General features: G+C 54.0%; 1 protein-coding gene across 1 annotated transcript in view; it reads left to right on the top strand.

Moving 5' to 3' along the window:
- LOC111154447 (protein tyrosine phosphatase, receptor type N2) overlaps positions 1-17,413 on the top strand; it is a 650,145-nt gene that overhangs the window by 178,473 nt on the left and 454,259 nt on the right. Inside the window, exon 5 of the mRNA XM_022514054.1 lies at positions 4,061-4,223. Within this exon, the coding sequence (XP_022369762.1) occupies positions 4,061-4,223 (163 nt within the window). The remainder of the gene's footprint in view (positions 1-4,060; positions 4,224-17,413) is intronic.

The following is a 17,413-nucleotide window of genomic DNA, read 5'->3' as shown; positions in this document are numbered from 1 at the left end:
ACAGACCCGTCATACACCCGCCGGGAAAGGAACGATGGTTTAGAGGCACTTTTATGAGCTTAGCAATTAGTCCTGAGAAAAGACAGACTACCAGAGTCATAAACCGACCTCAGTTAAGATACACCCTGACCCCACACAGCATGGGATTTCATCCGTTCAGTGATGGTCCGGGAAACTCTAGCCATGGTTTGAGATTAAGGAACCGTGAATCCCTTGTCATTGGCCCACGTGTGAGGTCCGATTCGGTATAGCCTGAAAAACCAGGCAGCTTTATCCATGAGATGAATAAACACAAGAAGAAGATTTTCTGTAAGTCCCAGCTTTTATGAAATATGTACAAACACCACACCTAACAGTAGCAATCCGTTCTTGAAAACCAGACTTCCAACGTGCGGAAGTTAGTCGGGATCCTGGTCCCATTACTGTAAGTGGGAAATCTGTGATGAGTTACAGACCCACCTAACCCTCAGGAATGTCCTGAAGGGGTCAGAACCACGCTAGAGAACCCCGTGTAAGTCACAAACTATCGTGCTTGTAGGAAGAACTGAACGTACTGTTTCCTGGTCCCTAAAAGTGGAAATGGTTATTAGCAAATCGGGCATTTTATTTGCAGTAACACAACCTAACTCAGAGGACAAGAACATGGACACAGACCAAACACAAATGCAGACACACACACAGACATACCCAGAAACACACATACACGTATGGACACGCATACACACAGACAAGTAGACACTTATGTAGACACACACATGGGACTGTGAGTGGGGAAACCACGTCCCCACTTTTCCTGCATGTATGGTTTTTCTAAGGCCTCCCGCTGTGCTTGGGGAACTGAGGGCCCTCCTGTCAGCACATCAAAACACCTTACTCCTAGAATTCTCATGAGACTTTACCACAGTTGGTATACTTGTAAGTAAAAGTGAAAATCGAATGATTGCTTAAAAACAAAGTCCCTCCAAATGCAAAGGTCAGGTCAGAAACGATGGGAAGAGATGAAAACAGCAGATGCGTCCATGACCCCCGTGTGCACCGCTTTTCTAGACCGCGTTCTGACATCGGGTGAGCCGTGCCGTGTTTCTAACAGGCTGGGGTATTTTTGTTCAACGTCAAGGGCACTTCTGGCGGATAATTAAAAAAATACAAATTTTGAAACTGAGTATTTACTTACATGAAGGTCAAATGCATTTAGTATGCGGAAAACCCACTTAGATATATTGCTATGTAAATGTCAGAGCTATAATCGCTTACAATCAGTTATTATTCAGAGATCAGCCGCCACAGTGATCAACGCCCACTACGGAGAGCACCGTCTGAGGTGAGACAGAGTTGCTGTAGGAAACATGTCCCGTTCTCTCTGCACAAGCAGTGTTTGTGGCCATCGAAGAGGCCAAACAGAGATGGGGAGAATCATGTTTTATGTAACTTAAAAACTCATTTTCCTTAAAAAAAAAATAAAGGGAAATAAGACATTTTTCTTTCAAATTAGGCCATAATTTGATCACCCCACCACACCACAATGATCAGTTTCGGACCCTGAACTCACTTTCACGGGTAACAGCCCCATACGTTAGCGTTTCACATCATTAACCTGTGAAGTGACACTTAGGAACTGCATTAACTTGGGATGTCCTGGGTATGTGGGCGAGTTCACTCAGCCCACACGTCTGCCTTCAGCGGCGGCTGGGAGTCCTGGGGTTGGCGCAGGGAAGAGGAACGGAGAGGAGCGTGAGCCCTTCCTTCGGGCAGCTTACATGCCAGCAAGAGGAGAGCCAGCAACAGAAGCGCGTGGTCAAGGAGGCAGTTTCCGGTAGGAGCGAGCGCTGTAGGGCCCGTGATCTGGGGCGCTCTGGTGAGCGGTGACGAGAGCCTACCTCCGGCCGGATGCTGGGGAAGCGTCCCTGAGCACGAGGTGACCGAACGATCGGGAAGTGGGACGTGACTGGAGCTGTTACCTGGGAGTGATGGGACCTGGGGTCCTTTCCCAGAGGCCCCCGTGGTTCCGACCAGCAGTGGCGAGAGCCAGAGGCTCGGGCTCTTGCCACCCCAGCTGCTCAGGCCTGACTGCACGTACCGCAGACGAGCCCTGATGCAGGGGGAGGCGTGGATGGATGGGGGCGCGTTTCTGCGTCAGCCTGAGGGAATGCATGGACGTGTGGCTAAGGAAGAGAGAAAAGATGGGACAGCGGCGAAGCCTGTGGTCTACGGCCAGAGCGGCGTCACCCGCCGAGATGGCTGATCGTTGGGCACAGCAGGGCCAGCCGTGGGCAGCACAGCGAAGGAGAGAAAGGAGACGGGAGAAGAACTTGGGAGGAGACGGTCTGGGGAGCTGCCAGCCCTGCAGCTGGGTGCAGGACCTGGGTGCATGGGTGTCAGGACCAGGAATTTGCTGTCAGGCTGCCCTTCTCGGGGACCCGAGGTCAGAGTGTGTGACAGAGGCTCTCTGCACATAGCATCTAGCTGTGTGGTTTCTTGCTCCATTTAGGATGCATCTTGGCCCTTGGGGACAGGTGACATGCACACAGCAGAGGTGTCCGTGGATGGGGTTCTCTGGTCACTGCGTCTGGGCTGAGAGAGGGGTGGCCCCAGAGGTCAGCTCTTCACAGTCAGGGCAACGGGGGGAGGGGAGCCGATCCAGACAGGAGGCCGCTGAGGGACAGTGTGAGTTCCCATGTCCGTGTCCTGGCACCTGTTCGGACCGTGGCCCTGCCCGTCTGCAGGTGGCAGGCCACCAGCTGCCCCATCTGTGCCCCTCGTTAGGGCCAAACATGTGGCTTCAGAGCCACGTCCATCTGGCCACCGTTTGAAAAACAAACAGCAGGCATCCCGTGTGTCCTCCAGCCTCCGGCCCGTCTGCCCAGCACGGCCTGTGCGCACACGTGGCTTTTTGGTGGCGACAGTTCCACAACCGGAAACATCTAGCCGCGCCTTTGTCTCCCGCTGTGACCCAGCACAGACTCCGCCGCGTCTGCGGCCCTGTGGGTCAGACGCTCTGCCGCGGCCCCAGTGAGCTGAAGCCCGGGCGCGGCGGGGCCCTTCTCACGGGCCTGGCTGGGTGTGTGTCCCCCTAGTGCGTTCTCCAGCTGGTGGCCCGGCCTCCCTCGGGGCTGGAGTCTTCCTACGCGACGTCGCTCTGACACCAACTTCCACCTCCTCGTCCTCTTTTAAGGATCTGTGATCACGCTGGGCCCCGGGGGGACACGGGGTCATCTCCCTGCTGTCGGTTTGGCTGACTGTGGACCTCCTGCCCCGCCGTGGCCCCCATGCCCAGGAACCCAGCACATTCACAAGCCGTGGGGGTCGGGAGTGGCGTCTCAGGGTCACTGTAAACCACGCGCGGGAGTTTTCCTGCTTCCTTGCTGTGCCGCCTCTGGGCAGCTGTGCGTGTGCGGTGTCTGGAGGTTTTGGGAGGTGGCGGGACGCGGGAGGGCCTGGTTTTCTTCCACCTCCTGGGCATTGGGCCTCCATGACCAGGAGATGCCCCCCTGCCCGGCTCAGTTCTGCAGCCTCCATCTGCGCCCCAGCTCAGGCCGGGCCTGCCCTCGCTCAGACCCCATACCTGCTCTCAGCTCTTTGTTTCGCTTTTGTCTTCTCTGCTGTCCCCCGACCCCTGCCCCAGCCAGTCCGCTTCCCTAGACCTCAGACCCCCTTCTGGGTAGACCCCCCGGCCCCCGGGCCGCTGCATAGGTCGCTTTCTGCTTCTCAGATGCTGGCGGACTTGCAGGAAGCCCACCTGTAGCTGGTCTCCCATCCCCGGAGCTCAGAGCGGCCAGGCTGGGAGCACACTCCAAGCCTGACCCTCTCCGGGGTCACTCGTCAAGTCCCCACCTCGGCTCCAGGGTGCATCAGAGCCCCAGGCTCCAGGGGCGCATGTGAGACTCAAGCCCGTGGCTGACGCGTGCTGGGGGCCGGACCTCACCATCTGGCCACGAGGCCCGTGTCCTCGCTTGGCACTGAGGCTGTCCCGTGTGCGTTCGTCTCGCGTGAAGCAGATGCCTGGACGGCTAAGCCACGGGGACAAACGTGTGACTGGCTCACGGTTCTCTTGGCTTTTCAGGAGCTTGGAGCGGAGCGCAGAGAAGGAGTGGAGGCCCAGTCTGCGGGAGGCCGGTGCCCTGGCCAGGGCTGTCCAGCGTTACTTGCCATACCTAGAGGCCCTGTCGCAGGCCGCGGCTCCGAATGCTCATCCCAAGACCAGGCCGGACAGACCAGCAGCTCAGGTGACCGCCATCACTCGCCCTGTGGCCGGGCATGTCTCCTACCTGCCACGGGCTGTTTTCTCTATGTGCACACCAGGCCCAACCTCAAGTCCTGGGCATTCACTGGTTTCTCTCCTGTGCTGTGTGGGTCGGGGCACACGCAGAGAATGGCCCTGGACCTTTTTACAGTCGCACACGCGTGCTCACGAGTCCAGCAGTGGTGGCCCATCCACCGTCCACACTGAGTCACTCAGTGGTCTGGGTTGCTTAGGGGCGAGGGTCTTTGGGGCATCTTCCCTGGGGCGGGAGCCCTAGAAAGCCCACCATCAAACACAGACGTGATACCTGGAGGCAGCAGAGAGGGTGTGGAAGGGCCCACCCTCACCCCCGGGACCCAGGACAGCAGTGGGCACACAGCTGGGAAGGAGCACGAGGGGACCCCGAATTTGGCTGGAATTCGGTGGACACAGGGTGGCTGGCCGTCCCAGTGGGCTGGGACGTGCTGGGGTCCTGCTGCTAGTCTCGCCTCTCGGGAAGCCTGTCTGCCGGGTGCACCTGCCCACACAGGCTTCCCACACGCACAGTGTCTGGGGAGGAGGTCATTTACACCAGCGCCGGCAGGGCCGTCCAGCCATCGCTGATTGTTTAAAAGAACGTTGTAGAGAAACAACTGCAAATCTCCGTTAGCCTCTGAGATGGAAGAGAACGGCTGCTTGTTAAACGGGAGTTGCCAGGTTTCGGCTGCCTTGGAAGGAGCAGGCCTAGTGACCGTCACAGCCGGGGCCCTCAGCATCCCAAGAACGGTGTTTGGACGCAGCGTTGAAGTCCAGGGTGACCGTGGGTGTGTCAGCTACTTGGCCCCAGGGGACACGCGTCTTTCTTGGTCGTGTCCCCTGGATTGGCCGTAGGTTCCTCTCCCCAACGGAGGCACGGCTGATGGAGCTCCTCTTCCCTGGAGCCCTGCTGGGGCTTCGTCGGAGGACGGCCGTGGCTCCGGGAGATGTGGGGGAAGCAACGCGGGTCCCTTTTATATTTTCCTGTCGAGGAGCCGCTGAGATCCTTGAAGCCTGCTCTGGGCTAGGGTCTGGTCGCGCCCTGCACGCTCCTCCGGAGGGCTCGCCGCTGGGGGGTCTCAGAGTGGCTTTCACCCGGGCCTGGCCTCTGAGGAGGTACAGAGCCAGGCGTGTTCCCGGGTGCCATGACCCTGCGCGGGAGGGGTGGTGAGGTTAGCGGGGGCGGGGAGCTCCCCACAAGCACGTGTCCACCCTGGGTCATGGAATGTGTCTGCCTGGCTCGCGGCGTCCACCTGACGGCACAGCTCTTCCTTCCGGCCTCACAGGACAGCCTGGCGGGAGGGAGTCCCGGCGCGCCGGGAGGGCACACACCACATGCTGTGCTCGGCCCAAGCCTGCTCTGGCCTGCACCCTTGGCCGGCTTCTCAGTGCGGACCCTGCCGGGGTGGAGCTGGGTCCGCTTCACATTAGTTTCTCGGCGAGAAGATGTTTTACTCATTCGCTGATTCTGACCGAGCCCTTCCTATGAGCCAAACGCTCGGCAGGCCCCGCGGGGCAGGAGATGGGGTTGGCACGGACTCTGCTGGGGGAGCTGGCAGTGGGCAGACGTGGTGGGCGCGATGCCGGATGCTCCGGAGCGGGTTCAGAGCCCGTCCCCTCGGTGCTGTGTGGTCTTGGGGCAGATGCTCAGTCTCTCCGGCCCGGGGCACTGGCTGTGAAGGTGCGCGCACGGCCGATGGCCACGGTGTGGCTGCAGGGACACAGTGCACGTCCAGCTGTCGGGGAAGGCCTCACTTCATGGTGGACGTTACTTCTCGTCACGAACGGTCTTCAGAAACGCAGGGAAAGTAGGTCGGGAGTCTGGAATCCAGCTGCTGGTTCTTGCTGGTGTCCCCGTCTCCTGAGCAGGACCGAAGACACGGCTGTGCTTGACGACATGGGCTCTGTCCGCGCTCCGGCACCGCATGGCCCCATAGCCCCAGTCCCACGGCTGTGCCTACTGCCCAGCACACCAGAACGCCAGTGCCTCCCGCAGTCCTGAAGACGGGTGACTGAAGCTCACGCAAGCCTAACAGCATCGTGTCATCTGCCTCCTTTGTCTGCTGTGTCCTTATCACACAAAGCTTTGTGCTCAGCCTTGGCTTTGGCTGTGGATTTTTGGGCGTCTGTAAGGGAGACGTTGCCTCGTGACCCTGCGTGTTGGACCCAGCGATGGTTGTGGAGGGGGGAAGGGCAAGAGAGTCGTTAAAAGTTCTGCAGACTCGGAAGACCCAGAAGATGCCTGAGTGAAGGAACCAGCTGAAGTTTCTCAGTGGAGTGGCTCACCACGTTCCCCTAGCCTAAGTCTGGGGTCTTCTCCGTGTGCTGCACAAACTGAAGGGAGGTGGCAGGCTCCAGGGCCGCAGCTCGCCTCCGTCCCACAGGGCGCTCGTGAAGCCTCCTCAGCTGTCCCCGCTGGTGTGGGGAGCCCCAGCCTTCATTCTGAAGCCGGCACGTGTTTCCCCTTCAGCGTGGTCATCATGCACTTAGCCTCGCACTAAAACAGGGGAGTCAAGTTTAGATAGAGTCTGCGCCCTGGACGCGGAGGGCGCAGGGAAGGCACCCAGGTTCTCCGCCATATCGCCGTGCTGTCTGTGCCCTACTCCGAGGAAGCCGACAGCACGGCGTCAGGGTCAGAATCAGCGGCAGCCGATGGTGGGGCCTCGTGAAGGGGGACCCCGGGGACTCCAGGGCCGGGAGTGCTGGGAGGGACGGTGGCCACACCATGGGACAGCTCCTGGGGGCTCTTGGGTTGGTCCCAGGGCATGACCTCCCGAGTGGTGAATGACTCTGCCGGACCAGCCTCCATGGGTCCGGTGAGGCCTGTGGTGGTGCTGGGGTGCGTGACTGTGTAGCTTCCTCACGCCAGCCAGTAGGATGTGCTGCCGTGTCTTTGCAGCCCTGGCTCCTGTGCGCCACAGTTCTGCCACTGACGTCCATCCTGGATTGCTCTCAAGGTGGCCTTTCCGTTCCAGAAGAAAGTGGGACTGGTGTCTTTCATGGACCCCGATTCCTTCGAGAGCCTGTGTCTGAAAGGTGGGGCCGCTGCCTCTGACTCCACCCTGGGGCCACTGGAGGCACAGGGAGAGGGGGCGTCCGTCCCTGCCTGCACTCCGTGTCCGTAGAGACGGGACCGGGGCTGGCGCTGGTCTCACCGCGCATGCCATCCATCGACACGGCCAGGGTTGGCTTCCGTAGTCCTTCAACATCCGGCAGGAGTACCATCCACCAGAGTTTGTCTGGGCACTTTCCCTCACAGATGTCCCCGTGTAGTCATGGACTCTGCAATCATCCTGCCACGTGGCCGTTTTAGCGCTACGTCACAAGGGTCATTCAGAAGATGAGCACACGGAGAAGGAGAGCGAATGAGCACGTGGTGGCGCTTCTGGCTTAGGCTTTTTCTTCTGTGTTGAGACGGATGCTTCTCAGTGTTAAAAAATGCATGAAAACCTAGAACTTGTTATTTTCTCTGTCCAGTGTCATCTCTCTGATGAACAAAGACTGGACAGAGCAGAAGTCCATGACCGGACGTTACCAACGCTGCCCAGCAGACTTCTTTGCTACAGAAGTACAGCCAGGCAGGGCTGGGAGCAGGGTTTTCTCACCTCCGGCCCCTCGAGTGATGAAAGTCTATGTTGGAAATTTAAGCTTTATACACCCATGATCTTTCAAGGTGCAACCAATTTCCAGTGAATTATTTTATAAATAATCTTTTTCTATGTATCTTCAAAAATCTAGCTCTAGCATAGGGTCCGAGAAACATTGTGAAGTTATTACCTTCCGAGGCTTTAATACGAATTACATCCTAACCGAAGCCCGAGGGGGTCAGAGGGCACTGCTGCCCTCACGCACCCTGTGTTGTCGGGGCTGGGACAGCTGCGGCTTGTACTAACCTCAGCAGCACTGGCTGCGCATCCTGGTCATCCCTACGGAGAACACAGTCCTTCTCAATTTACAGTATGCTGTTGGGAAGTTTAAAACCCAAATTCATCACTCGGAAATGCTGTGAATTAACTGATCTATTTTGGAGACATTGTCTCGGCACGAGCATTCTCATGTTCTACAGGCTGTGTGCTATGTGCCGGGTGAGACAGGGAAACCCTAGTCCTGTGCTGGGACCTCACAAGTACTCCCCAGGGGGAAGACGTGCACACACAGTCAAGGATAGAGCGGCTCTGTGAGGAAGTCTCCAAATAAGGGAGGCCTGTGAACCAGATGGCGAGTGGGCCCGTGAGGGCTCCTCAGGGTGGGTACTGGGAGCAGCAGGAGGTCAGCAGGTGGACTCAAGTGCAGAATGTCGGGAGACCACCCCAGTCCCACCTGAGCAGCATGGACAGGCCAGGTGAGCTACCAGTCCTAGCTTTTAGAAATCCCTTGGATTGCTGATGATACAAAGAAACTCAAATGGATAGATTTCCAAAAACTAATGAGGTCGTTCTAGGGGAGAAGAGGCCCCACTCCTTTCATACAGGCTGTGGCAGCAGGAGAGGAGCCAGCTGGAGGAGGGATGGGAAGAGTGCGGCCCCAACCTTAAGGAACCATGGACAGTGCATGGGGCCTAGTGTGGGGACAGGGGCCCCAGCCACAGCTGCACAGAGCACTGAGTGTGCGAGAAGGCAGTATGCCATGGGGAGGTGGGACGGGGGCGCCAGACCCTCTGAGCACTCCTCAGCAGCCCTCCGGAGGCTTGGGACAAGGCAGAGCAGTGGGAGAAGATCTACCCTGTGGGGAGCAGAGAGGTGGGGCCCACACACTGGCCTTGGCTGTAAATCAGAGACAGCTCCCGAGCTCCGAGGAGTGGCAGCTGTGTGCAGAGCATGAATCCATCCTCAGAGTCACGCTAGGGCTTAGATCCCAGCACTGCTGAAGAAAAGACTTGATCCCACCCTCATCTTTGCATAGCCCATGCCTCATGGCGAGGTGACATCATACATTCAGACGCTTCTCACCTAAGTCCCCAGGGTCCAAGGGAGAAGCCCAGACCCCCTTCTCTTGCAGTGTGGGGGTGGTGGTGCTGCGGGGGCAGGGCTGGGTGCGGGTCACCAGACTTCTTCTGCCCTTAGGGCAGTACAGCTGGCATTTGTTTTATAGACTCTTGTCTTTGGAATCGCGGGGAGGGGGGAGTGTTTCAATCTGTTCTGTGTTCCGGGAAAAAAGCACACTGCAAACTGTAGCCGGGAGTTACTGAGTCTGATTCTGCAACAAAACCAAAGCCCAGTTCCAGTAGAGCTCACATGAATTCAGCCCTACAATAGCAGACTGACAGAGAAGGACTTGCCGTCTCCCAGGCACAAATATTACTTCCATCTCTACTATTCTTCATACAAAACCTAGTTTACCTTCAAGAACTGGGAGACACGTGAAGGACAAGAAGAGGTGACTCATGGTCGAGAGGAAAGAGGTAATAGAAGAATAAGGATGCCCAGATGTGACTCAGGTGGTGTAGTGATGAGGAAGGGACACTTTGATAAGGAAATATATTAAAGGATTGGGTGGGAAAGGTGAGAAACACACATGAACAAATAGAAAACTGCAGCAGAGAGACGGAGACAATAAAGGAACACCAAATGGAAATACTAGAATTGAAAGCGATAAGATCAGAAATAAAGCATCATTTGATGAGTTTAGTAACAGACCAGACACAGCAGAGGAAAGAATCTGTGAATTTCAAGTCAGGTCAATAGGAATGATCAAAAATGAAGCCTAAAGAACATAAAAGAAGTACAAAAAATGAACAAAACGTCCGAGATACATGAGGCACTATTAGATGCTCCAACATATGTGTAAATGTCATCCCAGAAGGGAATGTGAGAAAGAGATGGGGTAGAAGATGTATTTTGAAGAAATAATGCCTGGGATTTGCCCAGAATTGGTAAAAGACATCAACACATAGATACAAGAAGCTTAATGAACCACAAGGAGGATAAATAGAAAACAAAATCTAGGCATATTGTAATCAAACCAAGGAAAACCCAAGACAAAGAGAAAATCTTAGAGGTGTACTGAGGAGAAGAAAGACATTGTATCTTGGGGAATAATTGTGAGAAGGAGTCTTCCTTCTCATTAGGAGACTAGAAGACAGTAGAACATAGAGTACTGAAAGAAAAGGAAAAAAGTCCATCAATTTAGAATTCTGTGTTGTTCAAAACTGTAGAAGAAACAGGGAAAAATCCGTGTCTGGAAGATCCCCGCTACAGAAATCATAAGCAAAGTGCTTTGGCTTAAAGAAAAATGACGCCATAGAGAAACCCATATCTAAAAAACAGAATGAAAATGACTGGGAGTGGTAAATTTGCAAGTAAATATAAAAGATACATACACATAAGAGGTCTAAGATTTTGACGAAGACTATTGCATATTTAAAAGAAAATCATAGAAATGTATTTCGGGGTTTGGGGCGTGTGGGTGGCTCAGTCGTTTAAGCATCTGCCTTTGGCACACGCAGGTTGTGACCCCGGGGTCCTGGGCTGGAGTCCGACGTCGGGCTCCCTGCTGGACGGGGAGTGTGCTTGTCCCTCTCCCTCTGCTGCTCCCAGCTGCTCATGTGCTCTCGCGTGCACGCACTCTCTCAAATGTGTAAATAAAACCTTTTTTTTAAAAAAAGGTATTGGGGAGGTTATAGCTTATGTGGAAGAAAAGTAAATGGCAACAGGAGCACAAAAGTGATTTTGAAGTTTTGTAGTATTACATGAGAGTGCACTATAATAAATTAAATATAAACATTTTAACTTACACAGCATCCATCTTAATAAGTAAGCAAAAATAGGTATAACTAAAAGTCAATTCAGGGATAAAATGAAATGCTGAAAATGCTTTATTTATCCATATGAAGGAAAGAAAGGAGGAGGTAAGGGAGGAATAAAGACCTCGTGGGCTGAATATAAAACAAATATCAAGAAAGCAGACTTAAGTCCTCCCGTATTGGTGATTGTGTCATACAAATGGGCTGAGCCCTCCACTTGAAAAGCAGGGATATTCAAGTTTAATAAAAGCAGAGAACAATTAACTATACTCTACTAAAGCCAAATCACATGAAATTAGAAAGACCTATGTCAGTTGGAAGTGAAAGTGTGGAAAATATACACAAAGGAAACTCCGGATAGAGCCACTGCGGCTCTGTTGTTGCTGAAGGGCACGTCAGGACCCACGGCGCTGCGAGACACTCGCGTGTAAGAATGACCCAATGATCAGTTCGTTATAGGACGCGAATCTGTTTCATGAACCTAACGTCAGCACTTCAAATACGTAAAGAAAAACTATGAGAATACTAAGAGAATTATACAAGTCCGCAGTCATTTTTAGATATTTTAACTCTCCTTTCTCAAGAACTTCTTACACAAATAGATAAAATATCGTAAGGATATAAAAGATTTGAGTAATACCATCAGAATCTTAATCTAATGGATATTAATAGAATGATAATATCCATAAAAACTGCTGAATACAGGGGCACCTGGGTGGCTCAGTGGGTTAAGCCTCTGCCTTCAGCTCAGGTCATGATCCCAGGGTCCTGGGATCGAGCCCCGCATCAGGCTCTCTGCTCAGCGGGGAGCCTGCTTCCTCCTCTCTCTCTCTCTCTGCCTACTTGTGGTCTCTGTCTGTTAAATAAATAAATAAAATCTTAAAAAAAAAAACTGCTGAATACACATTATTTTTAAGTGTACACAGAGTATTTCCCAATATAGATCATGCCCTGGGCCATAAAATAAGCCAATAAATATCAGATGATTGAAATAATATAGGAAAAGAAAACTTCAGATCATTATCCCTCAGAAATATAGAAGCAAAAATTCTAAATAAATTTTAGCAGATCAAATCCAATTATATAAAAAAAGATAATATGTGATGATACAGAGAAATTGTCTATATTTGAAAATAATTGAGTATAATTCACCACATTAACAAGACAATGGAAAACTACACAATAGTTGTAAAAGATGCAGAAAAAGTATTTGACAAAAGTCATCATCAATTCAGGATAGAAATCCACAAGGAGCATCGCACTGAATGAAGACTGAATGTCTTCTGCTTGAAATCTGGAATCAGAGGAGGAGGGTTGCTCGTACTTCTGTCTGGAGCGTTTAGTCAGCTCAGGAAAGCAAGAGGAGGAAATAAATGACATCCGGATTGCATGACCGCTTTGTGGAAGATTCGGAGGAATCTACAAAAAACCACTAAAACGAATAAGTGAGCACGGAACTGCCACAGAATGCCAAGTAAATGTGCAGAAATCAGTTATATTTCTATACACTAACTGCAAGCGGAAGACGTCATTTACAGTAGCATCAAGACTATGGAACAAGAGAAAGATAACAATGTGTAATGCTTTCTACTGAGAATTAAAAAAAACCGTGAGAGTAACTAGAGAAAGTCCAAATTAGTGGAGATACGATCACGTGTCACACGTCTTAGGTGTTGAGGTTCCCCAGACTGACGTACAAATATGACGGCCAGTGAAGTCCAGGAGAGAAGAGCTCGTAAGTTGGACTTCATAAAAATCAGCAAGTCTCTTCTGTGAAAGGTCCTGGTAAGAGAATGAAAAGACAAGTCACAGGCTGGGAAACAAAATTTGCAAATAATACACCTGAAAAAGTACTTTTCTCTGTGTTGTATAAAGAGCTCTCAAATCTCATTAAAATGGAGAAAGATGAGGTGAGTAAAGAACCGAGCACAGGGTCTGAAGACACTTCACCGAAGAAAGTAAATGGTGGCAAGTAAAGTCAGGTGCGATGATCCGTGGGGCTCGTCGGGGAAATAAAACGCACCGGCAGGGGCTGCCGTCTCGCGCCTACAAGCACGGCTGAAACTTCAGAGACCGCCCACGTGTTGGCACAGGGTGGGGAAACGACCTGTCACCCGCTGCTGGTGGGAACACGCCCACCCGTGATCCAGCCGCACACTCCTGTCCGGGATCCTGCAGACCTTAGTCCGCTCGAAGACTGTCCACGAATATTCGCGGCAGCTGTCGTCGTCATTCCCACCAACCGGAAAAACTCAACGCCTGTCGACAATTGACGAGACAAGGGGATGCTCCTCGGCGACAAAGCAGTGCCTTATTGATGCGTGCCGTATCTCGATGCTTTTCCAAGTCATCATGCTGACGGACAGACGGACAGTGCGTGCCAATAGGGTTTTATTTACACGAAGTATGAGAAAATACAAAGCAGTGCATGAGTGATGGAGGGAAATGAGTGCTTGCCTGAGGCTGTGGGACAGGAGTGTTGAGGAGGAGGACAGACAAGCGCACTTCTGGGGTGAGAGTTTCGTTCATTGCTTTAACTCTGGTGATGCTGCTCATAGGTGCGTGGTTGTGTCAGTAAAAGTGTGTGCTCTTTGTTATGTGTCAAGTACATCTTAATAAAGACGAACAGGAAAGACAGCTGAGCAAGCCGACACAAAACGTGTGAGCAGTTTGAACAGGCGCTTTATAAGAAAAAGAGCTATAAACAGCCAATTAGGCCCTTAGAGGTGCCAAACATCATTATTCACTGGGGAGATGCAGCGTAGCTCCGCAAAGGACCACCACTTCCCGTCCACCAGATTGGCCAGAACAGAAATGAAGCGGCTGGGTGCTGACTGCCGGGGAGGGTGTGAGGGAGTTGGTGGGACCTAAACGTAGAGCCGCGGTGTTGGCGGTTCCTTGCAGTCGACCCTTTGTCTGTCTGGCGACAGGCTCGAGATGGCACAGTGCGTCCACAAGAAGACCTCACTGGGTGTCCACGGTGGCTGTCTCCTCACAGCTGCGGGCTGGAAACCAGCGGGGCGTCCTCCGTTTTTGAAGAGGTGCTGCCTTAGGGAATCCAGTCTGGGGGCTCAGGGTTCCTTCTGGCCCCTACTTAGAGGCGCTGCTGGGAGGAGTGTGTGTCCAGATGCCGCTGTGAGACCAGGGCCACGACGTGGTGTCTGAGCCACAGCCGTGACGGTCGTTTGATTTAGATCTGCTTTCTCAGGCTGTTACTTCTACTGACCTGCGGGGGAAGCTGGGATCTCGTGGTAGATCTGTTCTCAGGGTTGTGTCTAATATGTAGGAAGGGATTAATCGTAGTTACTCTGAGTACCGTCCCCCGTTCCCTGCTCGGTAAAGTCCTCCCTGCAGAGGCAGGCCACCCCCTTCCAGAAAGCCCGAGGTTCCAGTCGGCTCGGAACAGAGCTCTTGTGGGCAAACATTTACGTGTTCATCTGCTTACCCCGCAGGTGGAGGGTCTGAGGTGTGACAGTCATGGGGGCTGGGGGCAGTGTGTGACCTCACGCGGTGGGGTCTCACATGCAGCATCTCTCCCAAGCCCTGCCCCCTTCTCCTCCTGGCTCATGTTTCCGCCTTCCTCCCGCTGGGCCCCAGGCCCGATCCTGCCCTCCGACAGCTCACTTGCTGGGAGGAGAGAGGGTTGAACACACTCACAGGAAGCCACAGAGAAGCTTTGTGAGAAGTCCTTATTTCTTGTTTTTTTTTGTTTTTTTTTTTTAATTTAAATTCAATTAGCCAAGGGATCACACGTCATTGGTTTTTAATATAATGTTCAGTGTAACACCCAGAGCTCATCACATCACGTCTTATGTTGGATCTGTGCGGGCAGACGACAGCCTCTGTTTTTGATATAACTTCTCATGTGTGAGAAGCTACGTGGGGATTCTTCGACAGTTGTCCACTTCTCCCTTTTGGACTCCTCCGCTCCGATCGGATAGGGAGAAAGAAAGCCACAGTCTTGTCCTTTCTGTGGCCTCATGCTCTACAAGGACGAGAAGTTCCCCGAGACCTTCAGTGGTCTGCAGAGACGAACAGAGGCTGAGAAGGTGGAGTGAGGTGTCTGCTTCCAACCAGGGACTCCGCCACCAGCTGAGTCAGAACCTGAGCTCTTGTCCAGTGTCTTCATGTTTATTTTTCAACCCGAAAACGAGGTCAGCAAGTTTCCGCCTCCAACTCTGCCACTCTCCTCCAGACAGACTGCAGGGCGAGCCTGCTTCCTTCTGCAACGCAGCCTAAGGCCAGACATGCGGGGCTGCGTCCCAGGGCTGGTTCTCACTTGCCAGTGGACACCGCAGTTGTGTCTACACCGTGGGATTGTTGAAAGGGTCAGAAAGAATCAAACGCAGAAACCCAAAGAGGAGCCTGTCACCAGCACTCAGAAAGCAGCTCCCACTCTGAGGTGGGGGTCATGGTTGCTGGCCTGCAACTCCGAGCTTCGTGCTGATCCCAGGTGGGCGGAGGACGGACTCTGCGGCGGTGGTTCCGTTGAACCAGTTCCCTGCTGAGTGAGGCTGTGGGTGCTGGGGCTGGGAAGGACGAGATGCGAAGCAGGACAGCCGACGAAGCAGAAGTGGCAGGAGGACAGGTCATGTGGGTGTGTAGAGAGCAGGGGCCGGGCTGCTGGCTTCGCACCGCCAGCCCTCTCTAGAGCCACTCCCAGCGACCGTAAGGCAGCGTCGCCGTGGACATCCGTAATGTAAAATCCACAGCGCGCATTATGGTCAACTTTCTGAAAAAGTCATTGATCCCGAGTTTCGAACTTAACATTTCTTCAACCACATAGATTTTGTGAACTCTGTAAAAAGTGTTTGGAGACTCATTTTTCTAACCGAAAGCTGCCTGCGCCGCAGAGAAAGGCAGACCAGTGTGAGGCTCCCCTAAAGGCGGATGTGTCTTTTGTGCTGGCAGCAGTGCTGTCATAGGAACGACCCTTGCGGTGTGTTCCCTGCGCACGGGTGGGCTGGCTGCGCCGGGCCTGGCCACCTTTGGCAGGGTGGCCTTCTCTCTGTGTGGGAGGGAGCGAAGGAAGGGTAGGGGGAGGGAGAGAGGGAGAGGAAGAGAGTTCACAACGCACCAGAGTCCTCCTCTGTGTCCTGAGCACAGAAAGGCACAGCAGAGTCACCCCTGCTGCACATGAGTGAGTTGCAGGTGGAGGCTTCCCGAGACCCCATACGGGAAGCCCAGTCTTGCCACGTCCAGCGGCACCATGGGGACACCTCGTCAGGAGGCCCGTGGACTGTGCGGCTGCTGCGCAGCGTCTCCGACAGCATGCGTGTCTGGAGCGCCGTGCTTGTCAGGGTTGCCTTCGGGCCGCGAGGCGAACGGGAGAAGATGTTCTGTGTCCAAGAGACGGCCCGGTGTGAGTCTCCTAATTTGCTTTGGGTCCTCGGCATCCCAGGACACCTGAAGAGCTTCGGTGGCCTGTGTGTAGACCTAGGTGTCCCCACTCAGTGCTCACGGGACCCCGAGGCCTCCGGGCCCACCCGGCAGCCCGATGTCCTAACCGCATCTGGGACCAGGGCGGGCGGATTCTTCGAGAGGAAGGAAACCTGACTTCAGCTCCGGGCCCCGGGTCGGGGAGGCTGGCGGGAAGGGGAGAGTCCACGCCAGACTCGTGGCCGGGCGGACAGGCTGCGGCTCTAGGACGGTGTCAGCCGGCTGCTGGCAACGAGCTGACGGTCCCCTTCCCTCCATATTAGGGTCACTGAACACCTGTCCGTGTAAGACACACTTTCACGAAGAGTCCCACGGGCCATGAGCTAAGTCCCGTTTTCACTGGTGCTGTGCCGCGGCCCCGTGTCGGAGACCTTCTTCCTGCAGAACGTCGGCCAGAGCGCGGCACGCCCGCCTCTAGCTCGCGTGATGCTGCTGGTGTGCTGGTGGCGGCCTGGTGCTGCCGCTGGGGGGGCGGTCAGGGCGGGGTCATGGTCACAGAGGTGATGTTGAGGGGGGCGGTTGGAGCAGGGTCATGGTGACAGAGGTGATGGCTCCAGAGGGGGGGTGTCAGAGCTGCGTCATGGTCACAGAGGTGGTGATCGTGCCCCCTGTTTATCCAGCACCTCCTCTGAGCTGTGTGCTGTGTCTTGGAACCAACTTTTTCATTCTCCCCCAGCCTTATGCTTGTTAAGGAAAAAGGAGGCATTTTCCTAATTTTGAAGGCAGTGAAGAGGGAAGCTCGACGTCCTTCAGGTGCCCCGGAGCTGCGCTGGCGGGATCAGGCCCGCCTCCCACAGAGCCGTCTTCCCTGCTTTGTTCAACAGTGTGGACGGTGGGAGCCGGTGCGTCCACTCCTTCGCATGTGGCCGCCTCATGGGAAGGACCTCAGGGTCAAGTTCAGCAACCTTTGGGGCTGTTCCCAGACGCGCTGTACAGACTGTACCGTGTCAGGGATGCGCCAGCCAGAGTCCTCTGAC

The sequence above is a fragment of the Enhydra lutris genome, unplaced genomic scaffold, assembly GCF_002288905.1.
Source record: "Enhydra lutris kenyoni isolate GAN:26980312 unplaced genomic scaffold, ASM228890v2 scaffoldscaffold37, whole genome shotgun sequence".
NCBI lineage: Eukaryota > Metazoa > Chordata > Mammalia > Carnivora > Mustelidae > Enhydra > Enhydra lutris.
Note: the sequence above shows the minus strand (reverse complement) of the source record. Positions and strands in the feature narration are given on the sequence as shown.